The 15340-nt window shown below is 39.2% G+C and overlaps 1 protein-coding gene across 1 annotated transcript in view; it reads right to left on the reverse strand.

Moving 5' to 3' along the window:
• The window catches only part of FAM135B (family with sequence similarity 135 member B), a gene marked incomplete at both ends in the record, with an annotated part of 140965 nt that overhangs the window by 68941 nt on the left and 56684 nt on the right, over positions 1-15340 (reverse strand). The window contains one exon of the mRNA XM_084281319.1: positions 4755-4894. Within this exon, the coding sequence (XP_084137445.1) occupies positions 4755-4894 (140 nt within the window). The remainder of the gene's footprint in view (positions 1-4754; positions 4895-15340) is intronic.

Below are 15340 nucleotides of genomic sequence, written 5' to 3' on the forward strand. Positions count from 1 at the left end.
AAGCAAGAAAAATTAGAGCCAAGGACTGGTTGTACTTTGTTGAAAAAATCAATGTAAAATGTAGACCCTTCCAAAGTAATATGGTGTTTCTTCTAGCATGATCACAGGCACTGAGATGTGAGAAGAAAATTCCAGCCTCTGTTTACTGAAAATGTGCCTTCTCTTTTGTGTTTGTCTCAAAACATCTGGAAGTATGTCTTTCAGCAAAAAAAAGACTTTTTCCTTTTTAATGAGCTGTTGTCACTAAAAATCACAGTTGCTGGCAGTTGCAAAAGAAATAATCATTATTGAAGCTACAGACTGAATTTAAACTAGGAATTAATCTCAAGTATAGAGCAGCAGACAAAGCAAACCTCATCTGCCAACAGAGGGTTGAAATTTTGGGTCTGTGCCTAAGTACTGCTGAGCACCTGCAACTGTCACTGAAATTAGCTTGAGTTTAAACAAGTTCAATAGCTTCAGAGACAGAAGGCTAGTGACACTAGCCCAAAACAGGCTGAGGCAATGAGCAGGTATCTGAGAGGTATTCACAGCTGCACAGGATCAAGCATTACTGTGCAACTGTACAATAGGGTATATTTAGTCCCACAAGTGGATTGAAATTAGACTTCACAGCACAGTGTAAGAACCCATATAAAATCATGTCACTGTTGTCACTAGAGAGATTGCATGTTTTTCTTTATATATTGGAGGTGTATATAATAAAGCAAGTGAAAACTGGACTGTGGTTCTATACTGGAATCTTCATGAGAAAATAGCATTGAAAGGTTTATGCATGAGTTGAGTATCTAAAGCTCTCCACAAACACAGCTTATCTAGAAGTTAATCCAACCCTCAGACATAACAGCTATATACAAAAATTACATGACACAAGTTAATATACAGCTTTGATTCTTGCTAGACTTCACTGTGTTTTACTTTTCTTCACATATTAGAACCAAAGTATATAAGATCTTTTACAGGAGAGAAAATGAAATGGCCTTTCCATAACTCATACTGAAGAGACATTGAGATTTCTATCATTTATTTGTCAGTCTTCTGTATGCAATAATATTGTCCTTAAATGAAATATTGGTTGCTCCTTTAAGCACTACTGGGACTATTATGGTGTTTTTCACAGTTATTTACAAATGGTAATTGCCCAACAGTGTGATAGACAAACAGTGTTTTTTTTTTTCTCTGAAGAAAAGATGTAAAGTTTTAAATGAACCTACTCAAGAAATCAGCTTGAAAACAAATCTCTGAAATATAATTCATGTTTGACTATCTAAGCCAGGAAGTGGTCCTTCCAGAGAAGCTATGAAGGGTCTTCTGATGTTTTTTAAAAAGTTCTTCAACTTCTCAGCAATAGTAATGATTGAAATCACAACTCATGAAAGAGGAGATAAAGATCTTTATTTGTAGAAATACATTCATATGAAAGAAGGAATATTATTCTTTTCCCTAATATTCCATATAACTAAATAAAAGTAAAGGAAGTTCAGAACATCTGACCTCTGTGAAATGTTTCACATGCTGATCTTGTGTCCAGTCAAAAATGAAATAAGACAGTTCTGAAGAGAGATTTTGAAAGCTTTCTTTGAAATAAGTACATGCATTTCCCCAGCCTCCCCTGCCCCCCCCCCACTAAATCAAGTAAGGCTGAAATAAATTAATTTTGTTCTTTCAGATTTGATTAATTCTTCCTTGTTTGCATCAGTGTTATATTACTCTGTACTTTCTTGTAACATCATCTTGTATCTTGTGGGAAGTTCCTCATCGTTGGGATGGGCCTATATTTCCCCGTGTTCCTACCTTGGCCCTTAGCTTGTGCCAAAAACACCATATTTGGCTGTGAGCACACAAAATTCTCCAGAAAGCACTGTCCAGAAATCAGGCTGGTTTCTACCCTCTGCCTCTCTCAACAACGGAAAGAACTGACAGGGAGATGCATTTTATTAAACACTGTTTGGAATCTGTTCAATAAAAAGTATTTGCATATAAAAGTAGATGTAGTTTATGCAAGAAAGAACATATAGAAACCAAAATACTCCTATTTCTGCTGAACCAGTCTGGAATCAAAGGCATCATTTCAGTTTTTATTTCTAAGTTTTCAGGTTTACGTTTACTTTTTTTTTGGTTTTGTTTCTAAGAGCTGCAATAAAAGTTGTAACTGAAGTTTCCAGCATCCTTGTGATGTACTACCATAATATTTAACAGTTTAGCCAGGATGTCAGACTGAATCATCTGGCTGTCCCATCTCACTTAAATTTCTCTAGAAAGTACAAAATCTAATATACCATTATATCCCAGCATGCCTCACCCTGTCCTCTCCCATCTGCTAAATTGTCCCCAAATGGAGCCAGCAAGCAAGGAGACAAGTTACCTGTTTTACTGCTTGATGAAAAAGGCAGTGCTCCTTCTTTAATAGGAATGAAAGCAAAAGCTTATGAAAATAAATTAGACTTTGTAACACTAAAGGCTGCCTCAGCCCTGCAATATTGTTTCCTATGAATTCAAGGAATGCTGCATTCTGGGATAATACAGAAAAAGGCATCTAATAAATGTCAGAGTTTTAAAGAACCATTTAAATGGTGAAAGGTATGCTCAGTGTGACTTGTAGATGGATAATTGAGGCTTCTTCCATATAACACCAAAAAAAAAAAAAAAGAAAAGACATATTTCCATATTTAAGCTTATCAAGGGTTATACAGAAAAAAAAAAAAAAAAGAAAAAAAGAAAAAAGAAAACAATCTAATCTGAACATGCACACTGCAATTCTTTTTTTTTTTTTCTTTTTTTTCTTTTTTTGTACTGAGCCTATCTCATCTACAGAACTACCCTAGCACCACGAGGAGAAAGCATACTGCTCCCTTGATGTAATATTTGAATATGCCAGCTCTGGCAGCAGAAACTACAAGGAGCATATAAACCCAACACTCCCATTACCCAACCTAACTGCCCTGCCCATTTACAGAGAAAGCAGCAAACAGACTCACGCCTCTCAACCAAAAATGCCACCATAGATCACAACAGGCACACATAGGACTGGCATACTCTGTGTGTTAAATAAGTTAAGTTAAGAAGTGATGAACAGAGACAATATTCAAAAGGCTTTGCTGAACTCAAGGTATTTCTCCAAAGCCCAGTTGAAGGAATTGCATCTGACATTATGTGATAGACATGCAATACCATCTCTGAACAGTAGCTGAAAATATAATAGCTTTTATTCTGATCAGGGTGCCCTGTTAAGTGACACAATTTGCTTTTCCCCATATTTATGATGATTTTTTACAGTCACAGAGGACAAGATATAACAGCAGAAAACAGAGAACTGGGAGCATTAATCATAAGTGAATTGTGCGAACCTGCTAAATGCAAGAAGTTTTATAAACCTTTACTTTTTGCATTTGACTCTTTTTAATAACTTCAGAAATGCATTTTGGGTGAACAAACCTGTTTATCCTCTTGTTCTACACCCTTGAAAAGCCAAAGCAACTTCATCACACAGAGATAATGGAGCTTTCTCTTTGTAAAACCACTCTGTAAGTACAGAATTGGGCAGGTGTTCTTTTCCCAAGGAACCTCCTATATAAAGGTGTGATGGGCACAGTGCACGAGTCAGGACAAGTTTTAGCTGCAAGGAATATTATGGGATTATTTCTTTCATTTTGTGAGGTGCATAGCTTTCTGAATATTAATGCAAAAATCATCAGAAATCATCCCTGCTCAACACAGCGGAAACCGCTGTAATTTGAGGGGAGGGATATTTAATCAGAGATGTTCCACTGTGGAAGGATAAAATTAATATTCAATTAAGCATGTTGGAACATTTTTCTAATGAATATTAATAACCTTGCACATAGTATTTTTTCCTATAAGCACAAAACAACAGTTCTAGGGAGGAATAAATTGATCAAACTGCATGTAAAAAAAAAAAAAAAAAAAAGTGGGAGGGGAAGGGAAGCATTTGAAATGAGCTTAAATTAGGTTCTCCAGCTGTTTCACAGAATCACAGAATCACAAAATTTTCTAGGTTGGAAGAGACCTCAAGATCATCGAGTCCAACCTCTGACCTAACGCTAACAATCCCCACTAAACCATATCCCTAAGCTCTACATCTAAATGTCTTTTAAAGACTTCCAGGGATGGTGACTCTACCACTTCCCTGGGCAGCCTGTTCCAGTGTCTAACAAGACAATGTTAGATCTATATATAACAATTTAGACAATTTAGATCTATATATAACCCAGGTATGTTTGGGTTGAAGTTAGTCAAAACATAAATTTCAAATCTCTTCATGCTTAAATATGAAGTTACAAAGTGAAGGACAGCCAAGTATCTCTGGCCCCAAATCCAAGTTCAACGCATAGCATTTGATTCACACTGGCTGCACTAGTACTGATGTACTAGAGTATGTCAACAAGTTACTCCACTGGGAAGCCAGGGTGTGGACTACTCGTCATGATAGGTGCAGTGCATAGGGTCTGACCTAATGCAGATGTTTTCAGTGTTGGCATTCACATCTGAACAAATGACCCCATGCACCCTCATCAACAGAGATAATGATAAATACAGGATCTCCTTCTAAGGCAGATGCTGATGAGAGGTCAGATAAGCCTTGCCATTACCTCCCTCAGTTATATTGACCTGTGACAACACAGGAACCCCATAGTTACCTCTCATATGGAAGTATGTGTGTGATGGACACCTAAAAGTTAGGTAAGAGGAATCCCAACCCTCCTGTTTTTTATGGGTATCCCAAGACAACTCACCCTTTCGCCATCCAGAAGCAGGTGTACTCTGAAGTTCATTGTTTCATTAAGAATGATCTCTTCGTTCCTGTACAAAATCTGAAATATTCTGCTGTAAACGTTGTTTTCATGCACGCAGGCTGAGCAAAGGCTGGAATCACCTGCACAAAACACAGACAGACTACCAGTGTGATTTCTGCAGGGAGACTATTTTCTCTCCTACACTTCATGATTATCTAGGCCAGTTGTATTAGCACTTCTAATTAAACACTTGCATTATCAATAATTAATGTTAATGAAGCAGGTTGTTGTTGTGGATTGCAGGTTCCCAAGCATGGCACTTAAAGAAAACAGATGTTCATCCAACAGGAAAAGGTGCATGCTTTAGAATGAAACAGATTTTCACCTGAAGCCCACTGCTTATTAGATCTTCTGTCACTGACAGGAATAGAGCTTGGCTTGTCTAGCTGTACAAAACTACATTGTAGGCAACACTTACTGCAATGAGTTCCTTCCAGAGGAGTCTGCAATACCTGTGTGACCATTTAATGAGCAATTGGGCACCCGAGTGAGGTACTTTCAAATGGAGTCTTGGCTTTTAATCTGAATCACTTGCTAATTCTACTTCCATTGCCCCTGAGCAAAAACAACTTCCAAAATGTATTCAGAGCCAGCTTTACCTTTTTTTTCCAGCATTCAGTTCTGTAGCGACCTAAGCTTTTGAAATGTAATCCTTTAGCAAATGGTATTTTGGAACTCTCCTGATGAGGTGTGCTTAAAAAAGCTGTACTGGTATCAGTCCTTCAAAGAGAGACAGATCTGTGATCTTCATCAGGAAGCCAGCAAGTACATGATTTTTAAAAAGAATAACAGTTTTTCAGGAGGTACTTCCGGGAATTTGTGTCTTTGCAGAATTGTTTTGAGCTCATGAGCTGGGGGAGGATAAAAGACCAGGTCAAGAAGTCTTGGGGACTGCTGGTTTGTCAAGAGCTTCAAATCAGGACAGGTCTATTCTGCTGTGCTAAAGCTACTGCTGCATAACTTGTAGAGCTGCTGAATACATAACTTGCAATCAGAAGTTGGTGAGTTGATACTGACAAAGGACTAAAGATTTCCAGAGGGAACATTTATTTAGGATGGAAAAAAAAAAAGGAAGGGAGAGGATTTAAAAAAAAAAAAAAGTACTAAAGGTCCTGGGACAAGGTCCTGGGACAACAATTGTCATTATAATGATTATTTTTTGTGGCACCTGTCTGTTGGAACTGGAATAGTTCCAGACAAAGAAGCACCTTCTTGAAAAAAAAAAAAAAAAAAAAGAAAAAAAAAAAAGGGGGGAGGGGAGGAGAGCGAATGAGTTGATTAGAAAATGATAGTACTTGTGCTAATTAATTAGTAGGACCAGGACCATAGGTCTATAGATATAAACTACATTCAAATCATTTTCCTGTTACTGACTTTTACCAAGCACACCCAGGATCAGCCTGTGTTTCACTCTGCTGTTGTCTTCCCAGCTCATATCCTTCACAATAGCTCTGCCAGACAGCCTAGATAAATGCACATTTATTTCCTTGTGCTACACCCGTTAGGCTAGAACGTTTCAGCCTGATTAGCTCTTCAAAGCATGCAGTCATATTTATTTTAATTTAAATCTCATCATATTAGAGACACTGTAAAAATCATATTAGGGGTATAATGCATTCTTATTCCTATCTGGCAGACAAAGGGAGCTTTATGTTATTTGATTTGGATATTGATATACTGGTACTCTTCTAAGATGGAAAGTTTAATGTCATTTACTTTTCAAATGCACTCCTGCACAGACCACTGCTAGTGTGTAATTGCTTTAGGAGCTGGAGTTGCAAGGTGGCACAAAGAGTCATTTCTCTTGTTGGGAAGGTCGAAATCAAAGACAAGCTACTATGCTTAGGGATGTCTCAAATCCGTGCATGTGGGTATACTACAGGGCCAAAAATTGCTTAGTTTTGAGAACGCAGATATAGCTTTGCAGAGATCTGGCAGAGAACTGCAGCAGATGAGTGCCTGATCATCCCCTAAGCAAAACCCGTCCCTGCCTGCTTCAACGGCCGCCGCCTGCTTCTCCACCTCCTGAAGAATGACATAAGGCTGTGGCAGGAGATCCCTCAGAGGAGTGCTCAGCAGCACGAAGACATCTCAGCAATGCTGACGGCAATACAGGCGTCCTGCCCCTCAGAGCAGAGGGGATGACAACATCCCCGCAGACGCCGCTCGTCAGGCAGCAGGACTCACTCACGCACCCTGTGCTTTGTTGTGCAGGCAGCAAGCAGGCTGCGCCGCTCTGCTTCAGCTTCTTCCACTCACAAAGTGGTACCCATGCCAGACAGGCGCTTCTTTAGTCTGCTCCACAAAAACCTTGTCATCATCCTGGGAACTTTTACAGATTTCTCCTTTTTCCTGGGATGCCTTCTGACAGCCATGTCTTTTGAAACCCACAAACTTGTCTGCTAGCAGACACCGTGGCAGGAAGGTTGGCGTTTGCACGGCTGACGTTCTTTAGAGCTGGTTGCTGGCAAAAGATGTAGCAGATGTACACCTGTGCACACACACGCCTTTGGCACAAAGCATAGGGTGGCAGGAGAGCAAAGCTTCAAAGACTCCCCCTTTCTAGCAAAACCTCAGTTACCCCAACAGCTCTAGGATGTGCCTGCACTGCTCACCACTCGTGCAGTCCAAGGAAGATGGATGTAGTGTGTGGAAACTGCCAGAGGTAAGACTGTATCAACCTGTGCTTTTGCTAAATTTCCTCATTAGGAGTTGTATTTGTGACACTTCCAGTGTTCCTTAAGCTAGACGTAAGCCTATTTCATTTAATGGTTATCTTCTTTGGGTCGAAAAAGCCTTCAAAATACCTGGAAAGAGCTCTCAGGGCTGTAGGAACCATCTTAAGCATGAAGAGGACAGCTGTCCTGCACTGCTGTTCATTTAAGGGAATGAGAGAAGTCTGTTGATGCATCTCCTTCTCTTTCTACTCCTTCCGCAGGAAATATATTGCCATCCTAATACCACCCCTAGCAATCCCTTTGCAGACTTCTAAGTAATGGCATTTTAAAAAAGAAAGGAACTTGAAGTAAGGGCTATCTATGGTAGGCATGAAAAAGCCTGTATAAAACAAATTAGTTTTTTATAACATCTCAGAGTGTATAAATATGGATGTTATAGGAAAGCAGAAGTAAGCAAGCAATGGATAGAAAAATCTGTTTTAACATCTTTCACAAAGAGCACCAGGACATGAAGAACACAATCAGGAACCATAGTTCCCTACAGCAATATGTGAGATCAGATCAAATCTCACTTAACTATGTCTTTGCCTCCTAAGAGTAGGTATAATTTGACGTACTCTGTGGTTGTTGATAATCAAATCAACTTTTGTGCCTAACAAGCCCCTCTATTTGTGCCTCACGAGGGCAGAGCAGAGGGGGACAATCACCCCTCTCCCCTGCTGCCCACTCCTCTGTTGATGCAGCCCAGGATACAGTTGGACTTCTGGGTTTCAAGTGCACAGTGCTGGCTCATGTCGAATTTTTTGTCTACCAGAACCCCCAAGTCCTTCTCCACAGGGCTGCTCTCAATGAATTCTTCTCCCAGTGACATCAGCTGGTCTTCCCTTGACAACTGATGCAGTCGCCCCATCACTGAAAGCCACCAGATTGGTCAGGCACAACTTACCTTTGCTGAAACCATGCAGGCTGTCTCAAATCACCTCCTTGTCTGCAAGTGCCTTAACATTGCCTACAGGATGATCTGTTCCATGATATTGCCAGGCCGTAGGTGAGGCTCACCAGTCTGTAGTTCCCTGGGTCCTCCTTTCCCTCCTTTCTACCTTTTTTAATGATGGGAGTGATGCTTCCCTTTATCCAGTCACTGGGGACTTCACCTGACTGTCATAAATTTTCAAATATGCTGGGGAGTGGCTTTGCAACTACATCAGCCAGTTTTCTCAGGACCCTGAAATGCATGGTTCATTGCATCCCTTGCCAAGTTCAGTTCCGTCTGTGCCTTGGCTTCCCTGATCTTATCCCTACACCTTTGGATAGCAGATGTTCATATGGGGAAAGAAAATGTTACTGTGGAAAAATAGTTAAAGATCATGACAGTATTCTGCAAGTCAGAACTGCTCTTTCAACCTTTCCAATATCCTAGTGCATATACCAGATAGACTAACTCCCAAAACTTCACTGGCCAGTTATCCCAGCTGTCATCTCCAGCTATACCAACTCAGCCATTCTAACCTCCTTCCTCTACTCCCATCATTTCTCTGTTATCTCCCTTCATTTAAATCTCCCTTATTCTAACCATCATTTACTCACTTTTTTATTATGATTATTATTTTTACCTCTCTAAAAATGGTTTGAGAGGCTTCAGAGCTGTTCTACAGCAACATTTCCTCGAGCAAACAAACATAAAACTCACCTTGGCAAAATCAACAATGGCAATGACACATACATATATCAACCTCTGATTTCTGTCAAGGACAGACTTTTAACTGGCAAGATCTTGGTGCAGCAGAGACTTGATGATGAATGATTCCCCCAGAGCCACTTAAGTCATGTGGATCTTTGCTATTTGCTAGCAATATGGTTGACCAGTTTTTAACTCCTCTACATTCTGTTTGGCATGTAAGTGATTATCATGCTCCTATCTCAACAGCTAAATTATTTCCATAATTATATTTTCAATTGTTCTTCCTCCTGATGTCTATAACTGCCAAAGAAAATTGGAATAAATATTAAGCTACAAACCTTTTCATGGTAGTAGGCATCCCTACCTGTGACCCAGATTTGTTTAGGAACTTAAGTATAATATGATCTTTAAGAAATGATAGAATCATAGCATGGTTTGGGCTGGAAGGGACTTCAAAGATCATCTAACTCCGAACCCCGTGCCATAGGCAGGGATGCCAAAATATTGGAGTTCCGTTTGTATTTAGTACATCAAGGCTTAAAAACAAATAAATGCCTAACCACACAGCTCCTAACTCACATTCTTGCACTAAGTGATGATATAAGGGTACCTTCAAAGCCGTGGGAGCTGAGGCTAAAAGACAGTATATTTTAGACAGTTTTTGAATAAAAACCAACTATTAGAAAGGAAACAGTTCTTACTCATAATGCTACAGAGACCATACACAGCTCAGATGATCATCACTAAATCACTTTGCATTATTTTAAACTCTGCTTCCATTGGATACCAGAAGCACAGAGAAAGCCTTGAAATTAGATCCTTGTTTTTTTTTTTTGTTTGTTTGTTTTTTATCCCGTTTTTATTTTTTGAATACTTTGCTAAGAATAACCTTAAATAATGTCAGATTACCCTACATAACAAGGACCACGAGACATAAATGAAATGAGAAAAAGCTGTGTTCTCCAGGCAAAATACATTAAAACCTCCTTCAAAGCACATTTTCTCCCATACAACTTTTCTATTAATCTTGTAGGACTTGACTGCTACAGCTTTGCTGAGAATTACAAGGGGAAATCGCCATACTCATAATCCTCCATTACCTCTGCTTCTGGTACACTTCACCTTCAGGGCTTGACAAAGATCAGAGATAGGATTCACCCTGACTTTGTCCTCTGTTCTTCAGCCCAGAGAAGTAAGATAAATGATTACTTTTTCAAAGTAAGGAAGCAGGAAGCATGGCGACTCAGTCTTGGCACTCTGCTGCTGGAGATGTTACATCACTTCCTATCCCCTACACAGGGAAGAGAATAAAATCATATTTCTTTTCTAACCATAAAATTACTACTCCAGGGAGCATCAGCGTGGATGGCCTTTTTGAAAGATGACTTCAGGTTTACATCCTGCCTTCTCCAGAATTCTCTCTGCTGTTTACTGAGCTTTGAGCGAGAGGTCTAAAATGAATGGAAAGTGATTATGCAGTCAGGGAAAAAAAATCCTTATGGAAAACAAATATAACTTCAAAACTATCCTCTTTACAGCTATAGCACTGGAAACAACATAATCATTCAGTAGCTGGAAACTTCTTGAATCTCTCTTTCTATCTGAGGAATGAAGTATTATTACATTGCTGCTCAAATAAATGGAAATTCAGGGTTCAGCTAAGCTTTGATTTAATGAGATACTCTTCAATAACATGGGCAAACCAAGCTGTTGTAGTTGTAAACATAGCTTTACTGTAAGTACTTCATTATGAATAACGGTGCACGCCAAAGCATTTGTATTTCAGATTAATTCAGAGCTACAAGACACATACCATAGCCTCTATATTTGGTTTCCCACACAAGTAAATCTCATATACCTTCAGAAGTAGATAGATTCATTCTCCCAGGTCACTCGTGCACAGACAGATGAAAGGCATTCTCACTCGAGAAAGAGCTGTGAGCATCAACACCTTCCTACCCACAAACCTTATGTTACTACCCACACAGCTAAGCTGTGTCACTGGTTCATGTGATCTTTCCTAATCTTCTCGAGTGGAAAGTCATCTCCTGGTACATCGCAGTAGAAGGCAATTTAAGCTGAGCTCATTGCCCTTGCCCTGGAGTGGATTAGCAGCAGTCACACAGTCTTCTCACGCAGCTGAACGGGGAGGGTGGCTATAGATGGGTGTACGTAGTAAAGTCTTTAAGATCTCAGTTTGGACTAGCTGTAGCCCACCTCCCTGCAATCTGAGAGATTTTTATTGCACGTCTTCTTGGTTGGTACTGTCAGAAACATAACCAGAAACTACCTAGTTGCTGATTACCCTCTCCTGTGCAGACACACACTTTCTCTTGTTCTTATTCATTTTATATGAAATTCCCAGTAACATCAGACGAGATACATGTATAATGCCTGTTTAGAGTCCCCACCAAATATGTGTTCAGATACTAACTTCTAAGTTTCTGTGTCATCTGATTTCTTCTACTGTTGCCAAACTTCTTAAACGCTCGTAGGCCATCCTAGTTTTGCTATTTTTAGTGAACATTAAGGCATGTGGACATTCCTCGAATGAACAGTATGCTGTCTTGCTAGAACCTAAGAACTGTACTGCAAAATATAACCAAAGAAGACCACAAAATCTTGTGCAAATAGCCATGTTTATCTAACTTGCTTTTTTCCCTTTACCATCTGTTGGAGCCATATGCCTTCTTAAATAAGAGCTAATTATAGGTCTCCACTGCAACTAATCAAATAGTGGCAACTGTGGCAAACTTCAGCTGGAAATTTCATTTCTTCTTTATGAAAATTCCTTCCCAAACAGACAGAGAGATAGTGGCCTTTCTCTGGTTTTCTGGACTTGGGTACACAGTAGTTGCAGTTAATACACACATCTGTGTTAACATACGGGATAAATTCATAACAAGCTGCAGAACAATAAGTGCCAAAGTACAGTTCTCACCAAACACATTAGGAAGAGTGACCTTGGGACAGAAAGTGACTGCCCGATGAATATATTCACTGATATGTACTGTTGCAGAGCTCTTAATGTTCTGAGTTTTCCTTCACTGTCCCTGTGTTGTTCTACAAAGGGAAAGAGAGACAAGAAATACACCTGTCATAAACTTATCTAGCTTTTAGCAGTGAATACCCAGGCAAAGAAGGATCCAAGACTAAAACTAACTTTTGGAATAGAGACTGCAGACTTTTTAGAGAAAATTATATCTCATAATATATCTCCTTGTCTTAAAAAAGACAAGACTTCATTTTGAAGTCCAATAGGCATTTGCATAAATGTCTCTTTGTATAAATGTCCATTAACACCATTCAGGCAAATGTTTTATAATTGCCTTCAGTGTCAATATCACTTTTCATTGGTGTGTAATGTGAAAGGACTGAAGGATAAAAATGAATTCAGTCCTAAATATGGTAAATGAATAGCTGAGGTGCCTTTAAAAAACTCCAAACACGAGGTATGTCTTTCAGCATCAAAGGACAGCAGTAATTTCAGAGTGTCATGCTGACCTTCCAGGCAGTTTAGAACCATTCTGGCAGAAATTAGAGTTTTCAGAAAAAAAAAAAAAAAAAAAAAAAAAAGGAAATTGAAGTAGTAAGTTTTAAGCTAATTTGTTCCAACCATCAGTCACGTAGCTGTTTCCCATTATAACTGCCACAAATTCTTTGTGTGAATGAGTGGTGTGCAAAGAAGAAAGCCCCAGCAAGGAGGTTAAAGAGAGTAAGGTGTGTGTATGGGGGGGGGGAGCATTTGCAGCATCTCATTTCAGCTAGTCTTTTCCTCTGGCTACCAATAGGAAAATTCCTTTGCACTTTTCTCACCACTGCTCACATGTTGTTTTGAAGGGTGGAACACCACAAGTGTTTACAGATCCAGATATATCAGAGCTGAAACACATTAAAAAAAAAACAAAAAAAAAAACTGAACATGGGTTACAGACACCTCAAGGTGTAACACTAGGACCCACCCATTATTCCTAGGGGAGCATAGCTGTCATCATCTAATCAACACAGCAGCAACAGAATCAGAGAAGTCCTGAACTAAAATCACAGACTTTAAGTCAAACTGGAGACTAAAGAGTTCCCTGCTGGGGATGTACCAGTTTCAGATCTCCTGATCAATGGTATGGACTGGGAACAAAATACTCTCCTGATGTACTATTGCAATGGTACCATTTTATGCACACTGTGTTCAGGGGGATGGACGGAAGCCATATATCGACCAAACTTTTATCTTCAATGCTACAGCCAGTTGCACTGGACTTAGAGGGCAAATTGCTGTGAATTAAATATGCAAAACATTTTCTGACAGTCTAATAAAAATATGCCAGTAAAACTAATTTTTAATATGTAAGAGGTAGTCCCTAAGATACCATTGTAAAACAAAAAAGGTTTAGGATCCACCATGAAGGACATCAGACTCTCATGGGCAGGAGCAACCACAGGCGGTTAGTGTTTCTGAAAAGCCAGGCAAGTTATCCAGGTATTTAAATACAAGTTTCCAAGCCCCACCTTGTATCACAAAACAAAACACAAAAAAATGCTTCAAGGTCTTACAATTTTTTTCCTCATTGTGTATAATACGAGGATGTCTTTCATATACCTTCCATGACAGTTCTTCAGAGTTAAGGGACATACAAGAGACCTGATTTTTTAGCTGCAGCTGCAGCAGCTGAGGTTCTTTTTTTCTACAGGCTATGTTCTAGTTCTAGTGTGATGTTCAAGGTGGGTTTTTCATATTCCCATTCACAAAGTGTTCATGATCCTTGATGAACAGTGATAAACATGATTTTCTTCCTCTGCGTTGAAGTAGACCTGATCCCTTGTTCACTCAGTAGAAAGAGACCTGATCCCAGTGCCTGGTGATCTGTGATTCTGAGCACTAGATTTGGTATTTGTTGGGAGAAAGGGTAGAAACATATACCTCCTTACCTGCCCATAGAAAGGATGGAAGAATGCACTGAGCTCCGAGGGCAAGATAATAACAATAAATCAACCCCTATAGTTTCCATGAATTGCCATACGATCTGTGCTCTGAAGACATTTCGCATACATTGCATGGGTTCTTCGAGGCAGCAGAAAACAAATCAGCCTCCAGAAAAACTGTCAGTGTGATGGAGATTGGCAGAATCAGACACAGGTAAGTCATGTCAAGGCTTCATGTTTTCACCTCAAATATTATCACAACCTTAGAAGCAGACAGGTAGCTCTTAGATATTCAAGCAAAATTGTACAAAAATTTGGAAAAAAAAAAAAAAAAAAAAAGACAATTCTGTCTGCTTATTAAAAAGGCTACAAGAATAAAAAAAAAAAGCACATAATTACTAACACACACACAAAAGTGCAATTCCATTTGCTGAAAAATAGCTTCTGTTCAAAATAAAAACAGCATCATTATAAAGTAGCTTTCCAAGAAGTCAACTAGATCACTTATCTGTAAGAGGAACCATTTCAATATAAACAATAAACCTAACAGAAACCCAAAATGTTCTTCTGTATGTTTTATATCTTTTAACATTGATTTGACCAGATATTTTAAATCTTCCTATCCAGCTGAGGAATGAGATTACTTCTCTCCGAGGTCAGCCAGTTCTTGTCTGATTAGTGATTTAATTGCAGAGCTGTCTATACAGCTTAGCACAAAAATGCAATAAAATTATTTTTTCTTATTCATTTGCTTCTCCAATTAGATTCCATCAACCTTTGCCACTGCATCAGTAAATTTTTTGCTTTTTAATTATGCACATTATCTCGATTGAAATCCTGCAGCCTCATCTGGATCACACATGCACATAAATCAGAAAGAGACCGATGATACTTTCTCAATCCATGTCAGGCACAAGCCATTTGGCTTTCTGTCTGTGATTTCATTAAACCGTTCTCTCTCTCTCTCTGATGTGCCAAGAGTATCATTAGCTGTTCTTCTTTGGATTGGTGTCTGGTAAGGCTATTCATTGCCTTCAGTCTGAATTAAGGGTCTTTCAGGAAAGGGATCCCTTATCACTTTCCGAACAGTCTGTCTTTTTGTTTGGCTTAAACTTTGCATATGCATCGTGGTTCTGCAGTAAGCTCTTAAATCAACTAAGCACTGTAAGACTAGAAGGTTGCGAGTCTAATTCTATCTGCCTTCCTCAACAAAACCCATTTAAGACTTTGCAACTGAAATGGGCCAC

Source organism: Netta rufina, assembly GCF_964035555.1.
Source record: "Netta rufina genome assembly, chromosome: 2".
Taxonomy (NCBI): Eukaryota; Metazoa; Chordata; class Aves; order Anseriformes; family Anatidae; genus Netta; species Netta rufina.